Source organism: Drosophila hydei, unplaced genomic scaffold (assembly GCF_003285905.1).
Source record: "Drosophila hydei strain 15085-1641.00,03,60 unplaced genomic scaffold, DhydRS2 tig00000149-arrow-pilon, whole genome shotgun sequence".
Taxonomy (NCBI): Eukaryota; Metazoa; Arthropoda; class Insecta; order Diptera; family Drosophilidae; genus Drosophila; species Drosophila hydei.
This window is the reverse complement of record NW_022045678.1, coordinates 1608817-1633757: the sequence shown is the minus strand read 5'-3', so window position 1 is coordinate 1633757 and position 24941 is coordinate 1608817. Positions and strand designations below refer to the sequence as shown.

Below are 24941 nucleotides of genomic sequence, written 5' to 3'. Positions count from 1 at the left end.
ACTCATACAAAGGGCAAACAGAACGAGAGGCAGGCAGAGAGAGTGATGGGGGAACAAATTGTTAAACGCTGCGTTATGCAAATGAATAAATAATGAAATATTTAATAATTTCATGATGAAAACTGATACAAAAGCGAAGGAAAAAAGCATGTTATAATAGTAATAATAAATGCGCGCATTAAAAAATATGTTTATTAAAACATGCCATGCATTTTGATATAATTTTCATATCCATTTTGTTGTTGTTGTTGTTATTTGCAGTTGAGGACAACATCGAGGTCCTTGTGGACACGCCTGCAGCTAGGCAATGGGAATTGCATTTCAACACTCAGCCAAGGGCTGAACAAATTGTTGCGCGTAAATATTTAACTGTCGCAATGCATTGCCATTGAAACAAAGATAAAGAGCACATTTTCGCACAGATAAAGAATATGCGAGTCGAAAGCAAATAGGCGAACCCACCCACCCGGCGAACCAAACAAACTATGCAGCTACTAGCACTCGCGTAAGCATTGACAAAAGCAAACCAAACAAGATTCCAGCAAAAATAATAATAGGGCAAATATTAAACAGTCAAGAAGAGGAGATAGAGAGAGAGAGAGAAAAAAAAGAGAACGCATAAACAAATAAAAATGAAAATTAAAATATTTCCGCTGACAGCGGATGCGACAGCAACAGCGGCAACAGCAGCAACAGCAGCAAGCGCAGCAGCAGCAATGAAACTGCAACGGAAACATAAAATGCCGGAAATATGCTCATGGCTAATTGTTGCCGCTGCCGCCGTCTCGGCCAGTTGGTTGACCCTTTCGCGGTCTCTGGCCGCCGCACAGGACGCCCACGACGAGGACAGCGAAATGCATCAGCATCATTTGGATCTGTTGCACCACCAGCAACAGCATTCAGACTTCATTATTGGCGAATCCGAGGAACGAGATCACATAGCACATCATCTGGGTAAGTGCAAACAGATAATGTACGAACATATCCCAGTCATTAAATATTTAATATAATTATAAACTCGGCTGAAAAGGGTTGAAAAAAGGGTTTCCCTAGAAGAATATGTACAAGCGTAAATAAATTATTATAAAATATTTTAATAAAAGAAAAAAACCAAGTTAATTAATTTGATTAAGATATTTTAATAATATTTTTTTATTTCTAAATAATTTCAAATCAATTTATTTTTATTTTATGAAGATTTTAATAGAAATATTATTATTAAATATTACTATTTTACTCTTTATATTTTCTATATTTGATGTCGTTTTTTTTGGGTTTTTATATTACTTAAATATTATTTTTTTTTTTCTATATTCAACATTACAATTCGTTTTTTTCTTTCGTTTTTTATTTAAATTGATTTAGATATTTTAATAATATTTTTTTTATTGCTTAATAATTTCAAATAAATTTATTTTTATTTTATGAAGATTTTAATAGAAATATTTTTATTAAATATTATTATTTTACTCTTTATATTTTCTATATTTCATGTCGATTTTTTTGGTTATTTATATAACTTAAATATATTTTTTTTTTTCTATTTTCTACATTACAATTCGTTTTTATAGTTTTTTGTTTAAACAATTTATTAAATAATTTAAAATAATACAGAAGTTTTGATCAAAATATTTGCTTAATCTAAAAAACTTGACAATATATACTACAAATTTGTTCAAAATCTTAAATTTGATTACTAATATTTATATAAATAATTTATTATAAAATATTATAAGACAAAAATTATAGAAAATATTATTTGATTTATTTAAAATGTGTACAAATTATAATTCAAATATTTATTCATATATTTAAACATTCAGATTAATACTTTTTAACAATTTAATAACTTTAAAGCCTTATAAATAACTTCTTGAAATTATTTTAATGCTAAATTTATGTATAAAAATAAATGGAAAATCTCAAAAGAAAGCAAAAAACAATTTCAATTGCAGTCAAGTAACTGAAATTCAGCTTTGTGGATTATGGGACTTAGTACCTGTCCGACTTTGCCAGAGCTGCGCAGCGAACTTTTAAGCTCAAGCACAATAATACGAGCTACTCGTGCAAGTCCTTTGACAAATTAAAGCGTTCCAAAGAGAAAGTATCTTATAGTTCAGAGATGAATTCCAGCCACGTCATTTGGTTCGATTTTTGTAGCTGACACGAAGATACACACGAGAGAGAGAGAGGGGAACGGAAAACCCCCAAAGGGAAGGAGGTTTTGGGGGAGCCAACACGCTCTATTTACGTTTGCTTTTGCTTAGCACAAGGTCAACTTGGCGTGTGGCTGCCAAGTGCCAACAAACTTTTGAGTGTCGCCCGGCTGTGGCCTGCTCCACTCCTTGTCACTTGAGCGGAATTATGTGAGTGACAGGCGGCAGGGTCGGCGGAGTTCTGGCTGCCCAAAACACCAGTTTGGCTCATTGCACACTGCGGGCCAGTTGTGGAGTTGTAGACGACGTGCTTTTTGGGCGACTGGCTTTAGTGGCTGTTTAAGTTGGCCCTAAGACCTAAGCCGTTCACAGAATAATTAAAGCGCCCACATGGCGTATGCGTATTCGCATTCGAATTGCGGCTGCCTGACATAAACTGTGGCCTGTCTGTGCCCAAATGTCTAAACACACACACAGACACACACTGAGGGCTGGCCAGAGCCGTGTTTTGCGGCCACTTAAGTTTTCTTTGTCCCTGACTTGTGGGCTGCTGTTGCTGTGGGTGCTCAACAAGTGGACAACAGTTGACATTGTTCAACAATGTTCTAACGCTCAAAATCCCTCAGTATACATATATATGTGTGTGTGTGTGTGTGTGTGCGTGTTTTGCTTAATATGAAGGCATCTACTTAGGCCGTTGGCTTTTGGCCGAACACAAAAAGTGATTGACACTCTGATTGATGGCGCTTTGGGTCGTCGAGCAGTTTTTTCTTTGGGTTTATGACTTGACAATGTTGACCAAGTTTCATCGTGCAATGCACTGAATTTAAAGCGAGTTATTTTCGCTTACACACACACATATGTGCCAACACGACTTTTTAGCCACCATCAACAAGTTTATGGCAAATTTATGAGGCTCTGACCATTTCAGAAAAGGGTTATGCCTTTGATTAAGAGATTTCTGTATGGATACGAAGCGTATTTTATTCTGTTATAGCATTATTATTGCTGTAAATTGATTTATTTAATTTAATTATTTTCTTTTTATGTTATAAAGACTTATACATAAGTCCTTTCGTGTTATTTTTACACGAAAAACTTCTTAGAGTGAAAACGTATTTTTTTTTTATTTCAAGATATTTTTCGCTTTTCTTTACCATATTAATTATAAAACAGGTAAACAGTATTTAGAGAGCGAGTAACGAAGAGACAAACAAACTTGGTAAAGAGTGGAGCAATTGAGAGAAGAATAGAGAAAGAGAGAAAGAGAAGGTGATAGAGAGAATGAGAATAGAGAGAAAGAGATTGAGATAAAGAAAGTGGTGAAAAAAGAGCGAGTGAAACGAAGGAAGCGAGATAGTCAGAGAAATATACATATATAGAGAGACATATGTAGAGAGATGGCAGGTGAGATAGAGGAATTTAGAGAGTATAGAGACAAACAGAGAGAGCGAGAGAATGAGTGAGAGAGAGAGAGACTAAGAAAAAGAGAGAGTTGTTGACGTTCAAGTTAATTTATAAGCTGTCTTATAAAATTCATTTAAGATTAAAAGATTACAAAGAAATTGTGAATTTCATTCTGCCAAACTTTGATCGCAAGCCAGTAAAACTGATTTGCACATATAAGAAAATACGCTCAACATAAATTAAATCTTAATTAACGTTTTGACTTTATTTTAAAAACATTTCTACTTTCAAGCTAAGTTATCCAGTTATTGTAATTAAAAGTTTCCATTGGAATAAATAAATATCGAAATAATTGGCTACGCGCACAATTCATTAATAATTTATGTATGAAGCGCAAAACTTTTGGCATTCGGTTATCAAAAAGTTGCGCCCGCTGCCTGTAGATGGTCGGAGATAGTTCTGCTTGGCGCATCTTTTGAAAGGATTTTAATCACGTAGTCTAAACTTTAACGTTTTATCAATTTTGTACGTCTGGCTCGTCGGGCACGTTTGACTTTGTCAGATGAAATTTCTCCTTAGTTCTGCTTGCACTTAACTGTTTGCGCACTATGCATTTGTTGATGTTTGGGCGCCTGCCACGCCCAATTCCCTGCACCGTTAAGCATTGAGCATCGAGCGTCGAGCATCGAGCATGGAGCTGCCCCAATCCTTTGCGCTGCAATTGTTTGACAATTTTTCAACGATTTTCCCCAACGCGCTGGCAAAAAATTGGACGCCCATTTACAGTGTGTGTGTGTGTTTGTGTGTGTGTTTGTGTGCGTGTGTGGGTTGTTGTGTGCATCTTTCACACGCTCTAGCGCTGCCGCTAAAAGTATGCAACACTTTTTGCGCTTTGCATTGTTTAGCGCGTCGCCTGGCCAACGGGGCGGATGAGCAACCAGCAACGAGCAGAGCAACAAAGCAACAGCAAAAAAATAGAGAGCAGCGGAGTGAAGTGAAGTGCAGTGGAGTGGAGAGGAAGCCAACTACAATCACGGCTGCTGTTGGCCTTTGAGGCGTTTTGTTGCTTTATTGTGTGGAGTGTGCGTGAGCTCTTGTTGTTGTTGTTGTTGTTGCTGTTATTGTTGCAGCTGTTGCTGTAATTTGTATTTCATTTTGCATACTGCTTTCGTGACATCTCAAAAGGGTACACACTCGCTGTAGGGTATATGCGCACTTGCTGTAGGGTTCATGTGATTAAGTGTATTTTCAATGTGCCAATCTCTAACTACAAATGCTTTGAGTTGATGTGGACAGACAGTTGAATAGAAAGAGAGAAGGAAAGATGAACAGATAACAGACGAGCACTGCCCCTTGAAATACTCGATTTACTTTGTGAACGAGCATAAAACAATGTAACGAAATGATGATCAGACAAGAGAGTTTATATTTGCGATATCTTTATATAGGCAGTTGCTAAAGTTATCGATGACATCTAAGTGCCTAAGTACTTATAAGGATTTGCTATTTGAACCTAACAGTGCCGAAGATATCATTAAGAAATCGTGCTTTGCATCATGAAGTCACACACCTGAGAACTGCTCGATAAGTGGTCTAGGCGCCCGCATTCGAGCTGCTGTGGCGTGCTTAATATCTTACCCAGTCACTCAAAATTTTAACATAGATATACCCAAGCTATACCATACACAATGCCAACTCAGAAAAATTTTAAATTTAAAAAGTTTTGCTTTTATTGCAATTCTCTTTGCAATTTTGCTTTGTATATTGAAGTCTTTATTGTCGTGTCTCTCATATTAAATGGATTAAAAATATATTTTTATATTCTTTTGCTGCCTTTTTTTGGTTAGGGTATTCAGGTTACAGCAGGTTGCTTTGCTGTTGCGCTTTTTGTCTGTTGCCTCTTGGCGAATGTTTGTTTTTAGCATCATTTCACGTTAGCTCCGTTTGTTCGTGTCTTGTTTGAAGTTGCCTTTGTAGTTCTCCATTACAGACACAGAAAGAGAGAGAGAGAGAGAGAGAGAGAAATTTAATTTAGCTCGAGACCTAACACTTTGCATTTGACCCCTGCCCTGGGCAGCTGGCAACTGGCAAGTGGCACAATCTCTCCTCCGTATTTTTTTTGGTAATGAAAAGTCTTGCATTGGTAAATATCCAAAAAATAAATGCGACTGGCAAACACACAACTCAATTAGCAAAAGTTTTATGGGCCAGCACTGTGACTTCTAGCTGAATGCGATATGATAAAGTTATTCGAGTGTTGCCAGCGACCTCTTGACACATGACACAGTGCATTGGCAACAGCTTCACGAAAATTCAGCATTAAATTTGACTCGACTAATTTTGAAAGTTGCCTTGGCCAACAGCTGAGCAGAGCTTTGCCTGCTCCGCCTCTTTTTCCACCCTCTGGCCACAATCTGTGCTCACGTACGCAACTCAAAGTTTTATAATCATCTGCCAAGTTTGCTGACCAACTTGGCCCAAATGCGAGTCCAGGTATGCAGCGAGTGCTTAAAGTGCCAAAAATGCTCTGCTTAGCTGCAGATTAAGTGAAGCAATATTCGCTCTACTTGATGGAAAGCCAGACAATTATAAACTAAAATCAATAGTTATAAAGTGTGCAATTGTGCTACAGCTGCTTCTGAGTTATCGATAACAGGCAGCTGTTGAAATATTCGATGGTCTTAATGGAAGAATATTTATCGAAAGTCTTCTTAATATTCAATGATCTCAAACAAGTGAGGATATTTTATAGTAAATTTATACAAGTTTTAAGTGTTTTCCAAAGACGGTTCAGTCTGATACTTTATACTATATACTATACTATAGAGCTTGCCCTCAAACACCCAATTAAGGACAGCCAAGTGTGTCCAGTATGTATTCGGAGAAGGTTCAAGGCAGCGTAGCCTTCATTGAGAGTGTCTGAAACAGTATCGAAGTAAAGTGGATAACCTTTAGGTATGGACACTTGTTAAGGTCGAAGAACGTCGCCTTTTCCATATAAAATATTTATCTCTAGGGAACATTCTTTCTACAAATAAACATCTTTTTCTCTATTACCACATCTTCATACTCGATTATTTATATTGTATCCCTGCTTAAGGTATCCGTCAATACCATTTTTATGTCTAAGCATTTGCCCGAGTCACTGCCAGTGATCCCTAGAGCCGTCAATATGTTCATACTTGAACGCCTTTCTTTGCGATTCTCATACTGTTTCAGTCATTAAAGTTAAGTGTTAACTGCGCATCTTAATAGTAGATTATGTTAGTTAATATGAGTTGAACGAATTTGACGCTCGCTCTCGTACAAGTTATTTGTAGGTGAAGAGCTGCCTTAGCTTGGAGCATGCCACATTCACCAAGCAGCCGCATAAGTGACTGCTGCTGCGGCCAGACTGAGAGGACATGACAAGGAAAGGAAATTATTTGAGTAAAAACAGTCTAATAAATACTGAGCTACACTAAATTCTATCTTCAAAATTATATGTATAATGTTGAAGTCACGAATTGTTAACCTAAACTCATAAGCTCATAAGTTGAAGTCGATTATTTTTACTGAAGTCTTCTGCACTGGGTATATGTATGTTTTATTTAAATATGAAATTTATATATAAATATTTATATATATATATATATATATATATATATATATATATATATATATATATATATATATATATATATATATATATATATATATTATATATATATATATATATTCAAGGTCGCTCTTTATTCATTTCACAACACACTTAAGCACGCTTTAAACATTTATAAATATATTATGAGCTATACACAGACAAACCTCATGATTTCGCTTCTAAGAATTTAGAAACCTCTTTTTATAAATATTTATTTAATTATTATATTTTAATAACGAGTTTCGAAAGGCTGTTTGCTCCCAGTAAAAATGCCTCTTTTAGTCCTTTTTATACACTTTTGTTAACTGTCAAATTTAAGGACCTTAATATTTGGTTTAGTATAAAAACAATTTGTTTCATTTAATTACCAGGATCCGAGCTTCTGCAAATCTATAAATAAAAAAAGGCAGCCAAACAAAGAAGTCTGAAACGTGCTGTGTGCACAACAAAGCAAATAATATTAGCTACGTGTGGGCGTGGCATGTGAGCTGGATAATACATACACTTCAAATGTATCTTGGAATGAGTTGAGGCGAGCAATTCCACCAAGTCATTTTCATCTGATTAAGAGAGAGAGAGAGAGAGAGACAGATAGAGCAGAGTTTTTTTGTGTAATTGTTATTTAAATTTAAAAAGTTAGCTAAATTCTAATTTTAGTATTAATCGATTGGAAGAATTGAAGTTTTATATAAACTTTTTTAATAAAAAAAACTTTAATTGAATAGTTTTGAATTTTTATATGTAAAGCGTTTCTATGCAATTTCAAAATTTGTCTATCTTCAATGCCGCTCTATGCGATTCTCAATTTTTATTTATATATCTATCTCATATATATCTATATATGACTTCATATATATTCTTTTAAAGTATTCTATTTTTCAATATTTAACTGAAACTCAGAACTGTGTGAAGCCTTTCTATGCAATTCTCAAATTTTATGTTTAAAATCTGTATATTATATATTTAAACAATTATATTCATTTATTCAAATTCATAGTGAGGTCTTTACACTACTCATGTATTGATAAACTTCACGCTTGTTTTATATTTAATGCCTTTCTATTCAATTCTCAAGTTGTCATACTCAACTATGTCATTTTTAAAGCACTTAATGCCCCTCTATGCACTTCTCAATTATTGATATGTTGAGTCTTTCTACACAATTCCCCTATATTTTGCATTTAATGCCGCTCTATGCAGATCTCATGTTTTTATATTCAATATTTATCAATTCTCAAGTAAAAAACCCTCTTTGATATTCTAAAGTATTGTATGTTTTGTATTTCTATACAAATTACCTCTCTTTTATATTCAAATCCTTTCTATGCCATTCTCAATATTTCATATTCTCTCTTCGCCTCTCTGTGCAATTCTCAAGTTGTTCAATTGCCGAAAAGGGATGCGTTCAGTTCGTCACTTCCTGAACACTTTGTTGGCGCTTTGCAATGCCTTGGAATGTAAAATAGCAAAGCGGCCATAAGTCAGCCTCACGATAAGCATCTGTCGAATGGCAGGCCAATCGTTATCATTAGCCGACTAAACAAACAAAGGAGCTGCAAAAATTAAGTAAGGCATTTACAAATTGTCGACAAATTTGTGCAACTTTTGGGCAATTGTTGACACCGTGCGACGTTAGGGCTCGCCTCTATATCCGGCACGTTAAGCACTGTCTGTCTACGCGTCTGGCTAATAAATCATTGGGACTTGACACGAAAATTGGCTTAAATGCGTTAGCATTATGGCCAAAATCAACAGTCCAGACTGGGGCTGCCTTAAGCCAGAGCCGCTGCGCGAACGGGCGGCTGTGGACTGAGATCTGCAGATGTCTGTCGCAGCAGGTGCGTCGCTTCTCAAAGCTGGCACCACAGGATGTGCGTAAATTAATATGCTCGTGTACTTAGCCGAAAAAGATGAGAAGAGAGTGAAGCAGAAAAAATAGAAGAAGATGAAGGAAATTCACAGTTCACAGCTGCCCCACAGTTATTCCCAGGAATTTTTTATTGTTTTTGTTGCACAATATCTGCCCACCGTCGTATATATTCATTTATGTTTCACTCACACTCGCTCCCTCTCCCACCCTCGCTCTATTTCTGTCTCTCTCTCTCTCTGTGTGCTTTAAAGTTTTTCGGCCACATTCAATGGGCTGTGATGGAAATTTAAAGCATATTTCTTGGCGCAGTGCCGCAAGAAAAATAGCATAATAAATAAATCTACTTTGAATTAGCGCCATTTACTTTACATTTATTTTTGCCGCCGAGCAATTTATTGCGCCCAGCGTTTCAAAGATTTTTTGTTGTTGCCACAAATTCGGTGCGTGCTTTTTGGCTAATGAAGTTTTGAGGTTTGGCCCACTGAGCCTGTCCCCAAAAGGTGAGTGCAATCAAGTGGTAAACAGAAATAGCTCAATTTGAAATATGTTCATAAGCTCTTGTGGGTGTAATGACAAGGAAATGACAGATGAGCATTGGCCAGGACACGTGCTCCTCGAACACTCACACTCACAGTCAGGGGCATATTGTTACTGAACTTGTAACCTAAAAGCATTTGCTTTTAATTATGAACGGCATACCTTTTTCTCTTTGCTCTTCTCTTTACATTACTTTGTGCACAATAAGAATTTGATGTCAATCACTGAGATTAGACAACTGATAAAGAGAACGAAAAGAGGATCTTTTGGTACCAAAAAGCGCAATTCGTTTCTCTTTGCTCTTCTTCTTACAATATTTAAAATACGTGTGTATGTATAGTCGATAACACGCTCACTTTGTGGATAACGATTTTATGCCAACTCTACTTACTCGCAGCTCAAACATACACATTTAACATGAGATCAAGAGGCAATGAGTACAACTGTCGATAAATCACTCCTATTCACACTACCAACATCAACAATATGCAATATGTGGATAAACATTATCCACACTTACTTGCTCTGCAGAGAGAGAATGAGTGCAAATGGCGCCTATCGCAAAACCACTCACACTCTCACTCCCAACATCAGGATATACATGCCTTGCTTGCCTCCACACTCACACTCGCTCTCTTTGCTCTGATCTCATTTCTTGTTTTCACTCAATTCAGCATAGGCAAGTGCTCACGTCATAGCTGTTGTTAGTCAATTGAGTGTGAATCGAAAGAAAAGAGAATGGAGTATAAAGAGTTTAAAAAATACAAATATGGAATTTGAGTGAAAATGTTAATGTATTAAACGAATGACTGTAAATAACTGAATTCGAATATTTTTATACTTCTGCTCAAAGAGAAAAGAGCATATTGGTTTGCTGCAATGTCCGCTTTGTAAGATTTAAAATTCGGATGAAGATTAATTTATAATTTAATTAATTATTTCAAATTAATAATTTTAAAGCATGCCTGATTTGGGAATATTTTGAATGTTTATACTCGAGAATGCTTCCATCAGGACCACTTCCAGCTTCCTCATGTTTCCAACTGAACTATTTTAGTAGATAGCAAATTTCAGCTAAATACATACACATAAATTTAATGCTCTTTAGTATATTGCTTTACAGTCTGAGAAAAACTCCTATATATACAGTGTCTTTTAGTCAAATATCCTTAAGGTAATTCGACTTTTGAAAGGCACAAAAACTGCCAGGCAAAGTTTACTTTGTTACATTTACATGCCAATCCCCCACTCTCTCTGTCCCTCTCGCTATCGGCCTCTCGCTCATGCCTCGTCTATTCGAAGCGATTGCTATTGATTTTTAGCGGCATTTACTTGGCCACCTTGGCATATATTTCGCCTAGTTTTTCGGCACGATGACAGCAAAAAAAAAAAAATGAAAGAAAATAAAATAAATAAAAAAAAATTAAGTTATTTATAAGCGCAAAGGCCTTGGACTCTAACCAATGCGTGCAGACGCACTGTCAATAGAGCAAATGAATTGGAATTTGCTTGAAAAGAGAAATTGTCGTAAAAAATTGATGACAAATATAGAGCGAAATACGAAATGCGCAATGTGAAGGAAAAGTCAGGGAAATGAAGCAAATTTTCAATTAATTTTCATGCTCAGCAATTCGGCGTTTTAATATACGCCAAACACATGCTAACTGCGCTGGTTGTTCGAGTTGTTGTTGTTGTTGTTGTTCTTGTGGTAAGGAACAACTGCAACGAAGCTGGTGCAACATGTCACAGCTGGCTGGCAAAGGCAAATACATTTTGTGGCTCTTGCCACAACGCACAGAAGTATGCAATAAATTCGATTCCAGTTAAGGGTGAGGGTTGGGCTCAGGCCATCGGATTCGTTCTGCCAAACATCAAATGCAACAGCAGCAACAAAATTCTTCTCTAGCTGCTGCTCAAGTTAGGCAACAGCCTTGCTGTCGACTCAGCTCAGCCTGTTTGTAATATTTTGTATTGCATAGTTGCCCCACATAGATGTGTATGTGCGGCTGATATGTTGCAAGTGACTGCGACGTGCCACCTCGCGCAGCGACAGCTCTGCCCGCAAGTTTTCCTCAAAAAGTTCTTATTTTAACGCTTTTCCAACTGCACATTCTGCGCTCTGCTTGGCATGACGTGATTTAGCAGCCGAGCACAGTCGACGTGACCGTGAAAATGGGGCAGCAGCTCATCAAATAAATATACAGATCCACACACACTAGTTGCCAGAGCTAACGGGTCGGCAATTCACATGCTGAATAGACATCTCACACAATGCTGAGCTCGATTGGGGAGTGAGCGTGAGAGAGCGAGTTGGAACGGATATACTCTGTATGGTCTCTGAATGAAAGTGATAGAAAAGTTGTTAAATACAACTTTTTGGAGAGCACAATCTACTTTTCAAATTAAAATCCTCTTCAACTTGCGAAGCCTCTAAAATTAGAATCGTATTGATCTTGTGCATTCGTATTATGTATACTTAAAGCATCTTTATAGGTTTCTATTAATTCATTTAGATAAAGATAAGGTTAAAGATGAAGGCTATTCGTCTATGATATGATATGTATATGTACATCAAAGTGCTTTAAATATGACTAGCCAGCTGTGGGTAGATAGTTATTTAGGGGATGCTGGGAACAGGGTAAATGCGAGTCTCACTTGCTTCACTTATAAGATTTTTGTTCTGAATTATGCAAACTCAATTCAATTTTTTTGTTAGCTCATGCAGTATTTAGGCTATCTTTAGTCAGCTGGTCAAAAACTTTTCATTTACTATCAGCTTGAATGTAGTTTTTATATGATTTAACACAGAAATCTGAAGCAACAGCTCGAGAATTCAGTTATGCGAATATAGGGTATCTTGCATCTGAGCCACTTGTACAACAATATGATTGCCAGGCAATAAGCCGATACTACTCATGTGTAGGGTATACACAAGTCGTATACTCCTTTTCTTATATTTATTTTTGCAAATATTAATCAATCAATAATAAAAATAACTATATATATATAAGCTATAAAAATGCTAAGCAAATAGTTTGTCGACTCATTCAAGTACAGGGTATCTACAAGTCATTCATTCGCCATATATTATTAATTGGCACGTATTTGTATTTAATTATTTAGCAATCATTACTTAAGCAATACATTGCTTGTGCATAGCTGCTAAGGGTATCTGCTACAGGGTATCTGCTAGTCATGTATATGATAACTATTATGTCATTAGCAGTTATTGTTATTAATTTGTCAATCATTAGTTAAGCATGACTATTTAAATACAAATGGAAAACTCTTTTCAACAGCTACAGGGTATCCTGTAGTCGTGCTTTCCTCTTTTATGATCACTTTAAGCTATTTATCGAATATCAATCAAATATTCGTGCATAAGTACTAAGCGTGAGCTCAAATGCTCAAGTACAGGGTATCTGCTAGTCATGTACACCTTGTCATCAAATTTGTTTTCAATTATCAATTTAGCCAATTGCCGCTTAATACATTTGACCAACAGAATCGCGTTGTGTACCCAGGTAACTCTCGACTCTCGTTAGTTATGGAAGCAATTAGCTCTGCTCAATGTGCCGTTAGACTAACGCTATTAGAGCTAATAAAAACTGTAATCATATAACGCCACATCCAAATCGCATTTCTGAACTGGCAACGCATCAGCGTAGATCCATTTGCACATTTCGCCATTTGGCAGCATTTACTAAATATTTGATGAGGCGCGTTGCACCTGTCTGGGTGCGCCACGCACCTCTGCCTCCCTTGCGGCTGCAGCACTGGCAGCAGCTGCACAAAAGTCAAATTGTGCATTTTGCGGTTGGCGAAAATTACAAGCAGCTCGTAAAGAAGGCGCCGAACAAAATGCGCTAAAATATTGGAAAAATGCACGAAGCGAACAGAGTTAAGTCCGGCCACGCCCCCTGCTGTGTTTGTGTGTGTGTGTGCATGTGTTTATGTGGTGCTTTTTTTGGCGGTTGCTGTGCAACCTGTTTATCTGCGCATATTGATGGCAAGTGCTCAATGCTTAAACCACAAATTGAATTTCCGCCAGAGCAAACCGAGCTCAAATTAACTACGTAATAACTGTAAAATGTAACTCTTTAACCCTCACTCGCTTACTCACTCTCCCTCTCTCATTCTCTATCTCTCTCTCTCACTCACTCTCTCTCTCTTTCTTTCTTTCTCATTTCGAATCTTAAAGCGGAAATGCAAAATCATGAGGAGCTGCTGGAAGATATACGCGAAGACACCGTCGTCAACGTGATACCAGAGAAAGGTAAGATAATTTCCCCTATACACATTGCTCTTGAAGTCATCCCCAAACCACTCCCCATTCAATTGCCGTTATTTCAATTTCCCTATGTGCATAGCAAGGTAGGATATATTTATTCGAGTATTTGCAGCAGTTAGAGTACTTTTTGTGTTTACAGTTAGCGAACAGCTTTGCAGGCTTTCAATTATTTTATGTAATTAATAAAATTCGATAAGATATTTAATTTACTTATAATAATACTAATTTAGTTTAGAAACTAACAGTTTTTAAAGGATTATATAATAATTTATATATATTTCGATATATCGAAAATTATAATAAATAATTAAAGTATTATTTTAGTTTTAAATATATGATCAAATATTAATATGAGAACATATTTTAGAGTTTACTAATTTCAGCAAAAGTTCTTTAAAGTATTGTAGCTTGTGAACTAAAAGCATATCTGATCTATCTATTATCTATCTATTATATATATATATATATTTATATTTATATATTTATCTAAATATATATTTTAATATTTATATTATATGAATCTCTCTCATGTAGTAAGAGAGCTATAAAAAAGGAAAGATGTCGCCTGCATAGAAATCATTTTCCATCAAAAGTTTTATTTCCAAAAAAGAAAAAAATATATAAAACTATTTATATATATAAATATATACATATATATATATATATATATATATATATATATATATATATATATATATATATATATATATATATATATATATATATATATATATATATATATATATCTTATTATCATTATTTACATTAAATATTTTATAATTTTTTATTACTTTACTAAATTATAGTATAATACAGTATTTAGTTAGATGAATTGAAACTTATAAGATTTCCTAAAGTGATTTATCTTCTGAAACTTTTAAAAATTTGAAATAATATTCAATTAAATTATACATAATATTTAATACTAGATACACCAGAAATTTACTAAATTACTTAATATAATACCTTTATTAACAAATACTATTTTTATGCTACCAAAACATTCGGAATCAGTGAAAAAGTCATAAAAAATAAATAAAATCAAATACAATTTCTTTATTATTTCTTATATTGTACTTAATTTAGATAGTAGAATTTATAAGCTACTCTCTGCTAAAAACATACCCAAAAATATAACTTTTATATGAAAAAATTTTATAATCCACATCTTGCTATAAACATATTTTAAGATATACTTGAATTTTACTAAATATTAATTATATTTATTTAATTTTAAAAATACTTTAAAATCCTCTAAAGCCCTTTCATAGTCTAGCCTGTATTAGAGAACTCCCATTATTAATTATTTTTTATCTGCAAATATCGTCAACAATTATTTCCTTAGTTAACTTTTTTCTTTTTCTAAAATTAACTTTGCTTCTCCAATTCTCTCGTTAGAGCATACACTCTTCGGTCTGTTCCAGCTCATCTGTTTGTTGCGTGTTTCTGCGTGTTTCGTGTTACTTATGCCAAGCATCACGTGCTCACTTCCCATTTCTGGCCCTTCACTTTCCATTCTACGTTAGGCGACATTAAGTCCGTCGCGATTCGGTGTCTGTCTTCAGTTGCTGAGCTGCTGCTACTGCTGCTGTTGCTGTTGTCGCAGCATTTTTCTCGCTTTTAAATTTTATTTATTGTAAATTGTATTTGAAACGTGCTGAGGTTCCATTTCTGCCTAACCACCCGCACAGCCCCACCGCCGACGCAGCCTCAGCCCCAGCTCTAAGCTTCGACGCAGCGATAAAAAATGCTGAAGCTAAATCTGTCCTTGGCTTGAAAATGTATGTGAGGTACAGTTATATATATAGAGTTGTGTGTGTGTGTGTGTGTTGGTATGTGTGTGTCGTGCAACTTAATAGAGTTGTTTAGCATTTAAATAGCGCCATTTGCCGGCTGTTCTTGTTGCTGTTGTTGTGCTTATTAAGTTGAAATGCCGAGCCAAGGCGAGTCGACTCAAGTCAAGTCAAGTCGAGTCGAGTTGACTTAATAAAGTGAGCTTAAAGTTAAAAGAGAGTGAGAGCGCGCAAATGCGCCTAGTTGGCTTATGAATGTCTTGAGAATGCGGCCTAAAAACCACTCAGCGATAAGCCAAAGTGGTTGCATAATTGTGTTTTATAACAAACGAAAAAGAAAAGTAAATAATAATAATTTGAGCTGATGTGATACGAGCAAACAAATGCATACGAAACAAGGCAACTTTAATCAAATATAATTTAACATTAGCAAGTGAGACTAAGACAAGGCTAAATGGAATTGATGTTTTCTATACAAAGCAGATTAAAACTTGGAACTCAGTGGAAGTTTTAGAATTAAGTCATGTATATTTATACTTTTATATATTAATTTATTTATGTATTTTTACAGTCTTGGCAGTCTTCTGCATTTTTTTATATATAGACTCATTTGTGGTAGTTAAAGTTATTTATACTATAGCTTAAATTATTATTATTTAAAAATTTGTATTCAACTACTTATTTATTATTTCTTATTATTAATTATTTATTTATCTATTTTTTATTAAGATCCATTTATTAAATTGATGGTAAGCAAGTTTAACGAAGCTGTAATATAAAGTAATTAATATATTTTAAATAATTAATAAAAATTGCTACTTAATCAATTTAACCAAATAATATTAAAAATATTAAATTAAATTAAAATTTTTGAATATTCCAAATTAATTTAAAAATTATGAATTTCAAATGTTTTTGCATTAATTATCTTAATACAAAATAATTTTGAATTCTTTTTAAAATTAGTAAAAGGAATATTTTATTCTCAATGAGTAGCGAAATTAAGTCATAAATATATATTCTATGGACTTAAATAGTAAACCTATATTAATTTGTAAGTACTTATTAATTAACTACTTAGAAATGCTGTCAATTTATTTAATTAGTTGAGAGCCAGAAGAAGACTTAATATATATATTTATATAATAATTATAAAAGAAATTTAATTTATTTATATATAAATTTTTAGTAGGCTCAACTTTATCATTTATCATTCATTTATTCATTCTTCTGTTAACCAATAAATATCTTTGCTATTCATTATATATTTATATAATAATTATAAAAGAAATTTAATTTATTTATATATACATTTTTAGTAGGCTCCACTTTATCATTTATCATTCATTTATTCATTCTTCAATAAATATCTTTGCTATTCATTGATCTCCAAATTGAAAACAATTTGTTCACAAATAACTTTTATTACATATTTAAAGGCGGCATATTGTTTTGAAAGGGATATTACCTTAATCCCAACGCGTATTTATCGATATAATGTGCACTCGTGACAGACAAGATTACAATTACCAATATGCCAAAAAAATAAGGCCAGGCCTAACAAAGCTTAACCAAATGCCTTGCTGTTTACTTGCCAAGGACTTAGCAGTTAAGCCACTTCACAACACACACCCACACACACACACATACTTACACACTTTCACCTACACACAATCTGAATTTACTCATAGGATGAACAGAGAGAACCACAACAAATAGGCACACCCTTGGGTTAGCTTAAAAACGATTTGCTTTATTCGCATATATCATAAGCATTATGTTAAGTACAGCGGGGGAGGGGATGGGGGCTGGTCGGGGGATTGTGCATGAGGATGTGCAATAAATCCACTCAACGCACAAGACATATGCACATTAAATCCTAATTTCATGTGCCCATAAATCCACTAAACAATCACACCCAATGCTGCCCGGAATGATGTGCCACAACAAAATATGTAACGAATTTGGCGAATTTGCACATATTTACACACGAACGCGCCGAAAAGTATGCCATAAAAATACACGCAACGAACAGAGGGAGCGAGAAAGAGAGAGAGAGAGAGAGAGGGAGAGTGGGAGGCAGGCACATATCAATATAAACGAAGGCAAATCAAATGAGTTGGCAAAAGGCAACCGAAAACCCAAACACAAACGAGTCACAGCGAGGGGGAGAGAGAGGCAGACATCAGAGAAAGTGCAGGAGCAAGCGAGACAGTGAAATAATAAGCCAGTCGAGATAGAAAGAGAGAGAGAGGGGGAGCAAGCGGAAGGGACATACACAGGACAGTCTGCGGCAAATTTTTATTGACGCCACAGCAGCTGGATATTCGAGCCTTATTAACAGTCACGGCTGAGAGCCGTTGGTGGCACTTGGTGTCCCCCTTTTGTGCCATTATTATTATCTAGTGGTGCGTACTTGAGCGCAGCGATTAGCAAACAGAATAACCGAAGCTTGAATGCTCTTGCCTCTTTGTTAATGCGACTACGGCTTCGTAAACTTTTGGCCTGCTTTGTATGACTTTTTGAGCGAAATAACTTTATAATGCCAGTTCTGCGTGCTTTTTTATCAGCTTCGTAAGTGTTGAGTCAGAGTTTGATGGAGATTGGTGTGGAGTTTAAAGGCTTTGCAGCATTTGTGCATTAAAAAGTTATGCAATGCTTTTAGAGCCTCACATTACTTAACATATTCTGTAATTTATATATTGTAATATGTTACAAATACTCACTCTATGCTAAAGAGTTGTGAGAGAACTTCGTTTTGCTTTAACAGCATGTTAACAGTGGTATTTAAAATAATTATGTATTTGCTATGTTATTATAGGAATAAGCCGTAAGTGCTTGCTGCCACTGCGAAGAATGCTAACAGTGGAGTTTATGTTAATATATATTATATGTTAATAAGTGGAGGTTAAAACTGTTATTTTAGCTTAACAGCAGATTGAGATGCGTAAATATTAATTCTTCAAGCGTAGTTTACTTTCCGTAACAATTTCCAATTCAAAAGATTTAATATACTAATTTTTTATATTTTATTATTGAATTTTAACGGTTATATAAATTAATATGAAACAAAGCTCAGCCTTAAAAATATATATTTTTTTCATGGCATTTTAGTCTTAATTATTTTTAATATATCTATAAATATAAATATATATTATAAATTTTCAAGACAGATATATGCCAAACGTTTAAGTTAGGCTTACATTAATAACTACTTTCAAGCATTTTCCATTATTCTAAACAGTATGAAAGCTTATTATCTTAGCTAACATTGTTGGTATATATATATATATTAAAATGGCCTTATGCCATGTATTTTTATCTACAAGAAGATGAGACTATTTGCCCCAATTAAAACATAAATCAATTTACAGAAACTTTTTATAATTTCTATAACTTGCTAATACAATCAAAATACCTGCATCAAAGATTAGTGTATAATAAATGATGCTCAATGAGATATTTAGGCAAAGATTAGGCGACAATCCGCAATATTACAAGACACAAAGCACACATGCAAACAGGCAAACAACTTAGCAACCCACAAAGTTGTTGCTGTTGTTGTTCTCAGTGTCGAGCACACTTTCATACTTTGCCCTGTTTACCCCTTGCAAGTGAGATTTACAGCCGCATCAATACACATAAAAAACAAAAAACATTCTCACACTGCTCGACTCGTCTCGTCTGGTCTCGTTTCGTTTCGTCTCATCTCCGTGGACTGTGATGTGGCTCTCTCTTTGCTTATCACATTGTTTACGCATTTTGAGTACAAGATTGTTATGTGTTGATTTGCTTTAACTGACGCGTGCCCCGCATATAAGAAAGCATTCTCGAGCCGACGGCTGCTTGACGCTTTTTTTGTCGTTTTTGTTTTCATAACATTCACGGGGCGTATACGTAACGCCAACTTTGTTGAGGTCTTCTTGGCTTGTCAGCGACACGAACACACACACACACACACACACACACACACATAAACAAAAAACAGCTTAAAGGCTGTCACTCAAAACCACAAATCTGTTGCATACTTGCGGGCGCGCCTTTAAAGTCAACCCGCGCAATTGAGCGCTTCGCTGGGCATTCGAGCACTGAAGCCTTGATTGACTGCGTAAAAGCTGAAACTGGACTGAGTACTGAATATGTTTTCTATGAAGAGCCCACAAAAAAATTTGTGTCCTTATCTTGAAAGTGAAATTCGCCCGTGAATAGGTTGCCAAGGAGTATTTAACTTTCTGGTCTTATCACTGATTTACATAATATTTATATATATCTATCTGTAAATATAAATATTCCCAGAAGTAAACAAGTCAATAATGTGGAGAGTGTTTGGGCTTGTCTATAAATAAAATTTCCATGTTCAACATATTTCACTTTAGAATGATTTCCTAAGAATTCTATTAAAGATTCACAAAATTTAAAGCTACATTGCTTTATGTTGAAGATACAGTAAATGATTTTTTTATTATTATTTGGCTTGATAAATTATATATGTAGAATCTATAAAAATATATATAATAATATAGAATCATGTATCGTCTTTAATAAATTTGATGACTAATTTCATAATTTTATAAACTTTTTATTTTATAATTTCCAGGCGTACAAAACTCTCTACTATTTGCTTTTAATTTCTCATTGTTCCTAATCGTTGTCTCTTAGTCGCTTCTTTTAATATATTTTTATGGATATTTCTGATGTTTTCGTCGCAAATTTTTGGGACTGATTTCGCCTCGCTAAACATCTCACTTCTCAACGGCTTACCTGATTTACTTGATGCAAAGTATTTTAAGTAATAATTTCTTATTAATCGATCCCTTGGCCACAACAATTACGAATATTTTAGTCCAATTCCAACATTAAAACAATTTTTAAAATTTTGTATTTTGTATTTTGTATATTAATTACAAAATAATTTAATTAAAAAATTTAGAAATGATTTATATAATTTTTACATGCTTTACTCTAATATATAAAAATATAATTATTTCTGAAAATGAATATATATAAATATAAACAAAATAAGTATAAAAGTTAAGAGCAGCCATCCGCTGAAGAGAAGGATAAATAAATTTGTTATTCAGTTTAATAAGTAAAAATGCTTAGTTCAATCTATAAATACATAGATGATAACAATTTTATGTGTGATTCAAATATATATATAAATATATATATCAATCATCAATGACTTACATAAACAAGTAAGAAAGCTCTAGTCGGGGTGCCCGACTAGGAGATTCCCTGATCCCAGTCCGTTGAGTTTTTTAATATTTTCCGTAGTTTGTATCGAGTATTAAAAAAAAAGAAAACAAATAAAAATCGACATTGTGAGACCAGGTTTCGAACCCGGATTATTTGCGCAACGTGCACAAACTCTACCAACACCGCCACTTCATAACTAAAAAAAAAATAGAACAATAAAAAACATTTCATCTTCACTGGTCTCGAACCCGGACCAAGCTGCATGCGAACGGCGCCTCTTTGAACGCAGCCGCTGTCCTTCTTATACGAATGTTGCAAATTTGAACATAAGTAGCAGCTAATAATTCAGCACAATTCAATCGCAATTTCAATTCTTGGAATAGAAAAGAATAGGAAAAATGCGTGCGCGTGGCGCTGCTGACATGTGCTTTTGCAAATTGGCCAAACGTTTTGTTTAATAACTTCTGTTTTACTTAATGGATTTTAATGAAATTTTCAGCATATGATCTATATATCCTATTGGCTTGGTTGAGATGCAAACGTCTTGACATAATGGCCCTAGTTCCAACTTAACTTAAATTCTAAGAATTTGGGGGAATTTGGAGCCGGTATCCAAAATCCAACAAAAATCAAAATTGCATAAAATATACATAAGACTAAATACAAAATTTGGAAGCTCTAGCTCTTAAGACGTTCGAGATATAATTTATTTACTGCATTTCAATAATGTTTTTATTCGATAACAATTAAATGCGAATAGTTATCGAATATTTGAAACAAACTTGACCTGCGCGTGCTATACACGGACCTACAAAAAAAATTTCAAGTCTCTAGCTCTTATAGATGCTGAGATCCACGCGTTCACACATACGGACAGACGGACAGACGGACAGACGGACAGACAGACAGACGGACAGGGCTCAATCGACTCGGCTTGTCGTCCTGATCAAGAATATATATACTTTATGGGGTCTGCCACGCCTCCTTCTGCCTGTTACATACATTTGCACAAAACCATTATACTCTGATTTCCCATTTTTAATGGGATCAGGGTATAAAAAGCTGATTTTTAAATAATTCTGTGACCAAGCTTAATTAGCTACCCATATAATAGTAGTTAGTATTCAATTTCATGACGCATTTTAGTATTTCAGTTGACTTCCTTGGTCATACCATGCCATAGATATAGTCCGGATGAACCAAGATGATAATTTTCTTGCAAATGAACAGTAAATTGTTCGAAAACTTTGTATGGCTTTTGTTTCATTCTATGCACTTTTTCTAGCGATGGTTCCCAGTTGACCCAGTTCAGTTTTACCATACCGTTGATATAGTCCTCATGAAACTAACAAGTCAAAAGTGTTGCGGAATGTGCATTGAAATGACCAGAATAATATTCGATTTGATTTTCAGCTTGCTTTAATGAAGTATTTTTAGAAATATACTATGTAGGCGTAGATTTCCACAAGGGTCTCTATAATCGAACATTTATTATTTTTGCATTTAAGCAGCGCTGCAATTTTACAGTTCGATGTAAATATTACAAAATTACCAGGCGCACAGAAATGAATAGCAGGCTGAAACATGTTAGTTCACAGTTAACAGAACACTGTAAACTTACTGTTAAATAATATCGTATGTTACATTTACAGTGGCCTAACATATCTATGTTAGTTAACTATGCGTTAACAGTGTTTTGTTCTTTTCACAACCAAGTCGGCATTTAAACTGCCGATGATTTTTCACCTGTTGATTTTTAAATTAAAACTGCCAAAAAATAAATAACCCTTTAAAGTCGAAAGGCAGGAGTGTTTTTTTTTATTATATATCAAATATGCATTTTTTTTATTGATTTAACAAATATTATTTAATACATTCTCTTTACATCAATCATATTTTGACAGAGCTTAAAATTATTTTAGAAGTAATTTGCTATATACATTTGAACTAGGGTATATCGCGTACGATCTGGGAGAAGCATAACGATTTAGACTTGTGGCTATCTGAAATAGAGGCTTGACCTGAAAATATAAAAACAATTATAAAGAGGTTAAACTAAATCAATTGAAGGTGCTCAGCTCGGCAGTGGCCGACTAGTGGATAGTATGAACTCTGCGTGGTGCTGTTTCAATCATTGTGGACTCCTTGTATACTTCCACATACATTAACACATTAACACGTGAACAGCTGCGCTGAACTGCATTATGTAAATTATTATTATTTGCTAGAAGCTTGAGACTTGAACAAAAATAATTACAGAAACGCCACTAGACGTTGACGCATTGGAGATCAAAGATCAAAAAGATATATATATATATATCTACTATCATGAGGGTGCGAAAAATTGGGTAAAGCTGACTGCGTCCCTCTCTCATTCCCTATATTTATTACTCTCTCTCTCTCCCACTCAAACTCTGTCTTTCTCTCTCTCCCTCTCTCTCTCTCGCTTTCCCACTCAAACTCTGTCTTTCTCTCTCTCACTCTCTCTCCCTCTCACTCTCTCTCACTTCCTCACTATCTCACACTCTCTCTCTCCTTATTGTGCTTATTTTTCTCTGTATTTACTTTATTTTCTAATTTATTTATCAAAATATGTATAGACATATCGCCAGCTTATGCTTCCTGTTAGTTAAGTTGTTTTATTATTAGAATTTGTTTGGTCACTTGTTGTTCAGAATTATCGAGTCACTCTCACAATTCAGTTTGTTGCTGTGAGTCGCATTATCGAAGAATCGAGGCTCTTAGCTTGTGCGTTTAAGTAAAGTTAAGCTCCGCTATTCTAAGATAAGTTGAACTTAATGATTGAATCACTTTGCAGAGTAGAAATGGATATATATTTATGGGCTCATCAGTTGAATCTAATGAAAGGTATATACAGAGGTTTCAATACTCGAATATGGGAAACACTCTGATATGTACCTTGTTTTAGATTTGACCGAATCCATACGCACTTCAATTGCAAAAATTAACCCGATTTCCGTCTCTTCACTTTTCAGATTTGCCCAAGTTCGGAGAGCTCTTGCAGAATGTCACCGTTCCGGTTAGTCGTGAGGCTGTGCTTCAGTGTGTTGTTGACAATTTGCAAACTTATAAGGTAAGTCGGTCGTAAACGGATCGTTGGGCTGTGGGCGTGTCTCTTGATAGTTTGGCAATCCGTTAACAATTAGATGGGTCCGACATCGGGCTAGGTGTTGCTCCTAATGGAATTTGGCCGGCGGCGCTGTCATTTCAAACAGTTTACACTTCATCAAATAAAACGTGGCATAGTTTCACGTGTATATGTGTGTGTGTGTGTGTGTGTATGTGTGCGTGTCGTCTCGTTAAACGCATAATGCGTGCGCCATTTACGTTGACCCTTTTTCGTAAGGGTTTTCCGTTCAGTTCCAGTTACTTTTCACTCCCCGACAACGAAGCACGTTCCAAGCCCCTTGGGCGCCACTTTGATTTCGTGACCGGCCCGAGCAGAGGCCACCAAAAAAAAAGAAAAAGAAAGGAGAAAAGCGGCAAACGTTGCCGCTCAATGAATTGCCGAAAAACGAGAATAGCAAACGGCTGGCCACAAATTTTTGTTAGTCAGCTTTTAGGCCCACTCCAATGACCATTGGCCGTTAGGTATCAAGGTAGTAAATGGACCTGGCCAAAGCGCACGCAACAAATTGATAATCTTACGTTTTGGCCTGCTGCCCGATGATATCGTTAGGCAGCCACCCACCTCCAAGTGGTAAATGTTATGCTTATTATGTTGGTAATTCGAAATAATGTTGTTTGCCATTGTTCGTTGTCCGTTGTCTGTCGGCTGTTGCTGCATTTAAGCGTACAAATTGAAAGCTAGTGAATTGATGTCTTTCATAACAGAGTGCTATATGCAAAGAAGACAACAATTTCTCTACCTTATAATTTGAGCGCTCCTCTCCATGTGTGTGTGTGTGTCTTGTAACGAGCTTATGCACCTTAGACAGTCATAAATCTAAATGAGAAGTATCTGCATTTGTTTGTTGTTTGTTGTCTACGCCCAGCTTTAAGTGCTCCAGACTGTATAGCAATGAAA

The 24941-nt window shown here is 35.1% G+C and overlaps 1 protein-coding gene and 1 long non-coding RNA gene across 3 annotated transcripts in view; one reads left to right on the top strand and one right to left on the bottom strand.

Moving 5' to 3' along the window:
* The first annotated feature begins 632 nt into the window (after positions 1-632).
* Positions 633-24941, top strand: part of LOC111602382 (cell adhesion molecule 2) — a 56790-nt gene continuing 32481 nt past the window's right edge. Inside the window, exons 1-3 of the mRNA XM_023319403.2 lie at positions 633-954; positions 13812-13886; positions 23890-23987. Coding sequence (XP_023175171.1) covers positions 633-954; positions 13812-13886; positions 23890-23987 — 495 coding nt within the window. The remainder of the gene's footprint in view (positions 955-13811; positions 13887-23889; positions 23988-24941) is intronic.
* The window catches only part of LOC111602387, a 46378-nt gene continuing 44277 nt past the window's right edge, over positions 22841-24941 (bottom strand). The window contains exon 3 of one of the 2 annotated variants that reach the window (XR_002751612.2): positions 22841-22914. This is a non-coding gene — a long non-coding RNA (uncharacterized LOC111602387). The remainder of the gene's footprint in view (positions 22915-24941) is intronic. The other variant, XR_002751614.2, reaches the window with a different exon arrangement.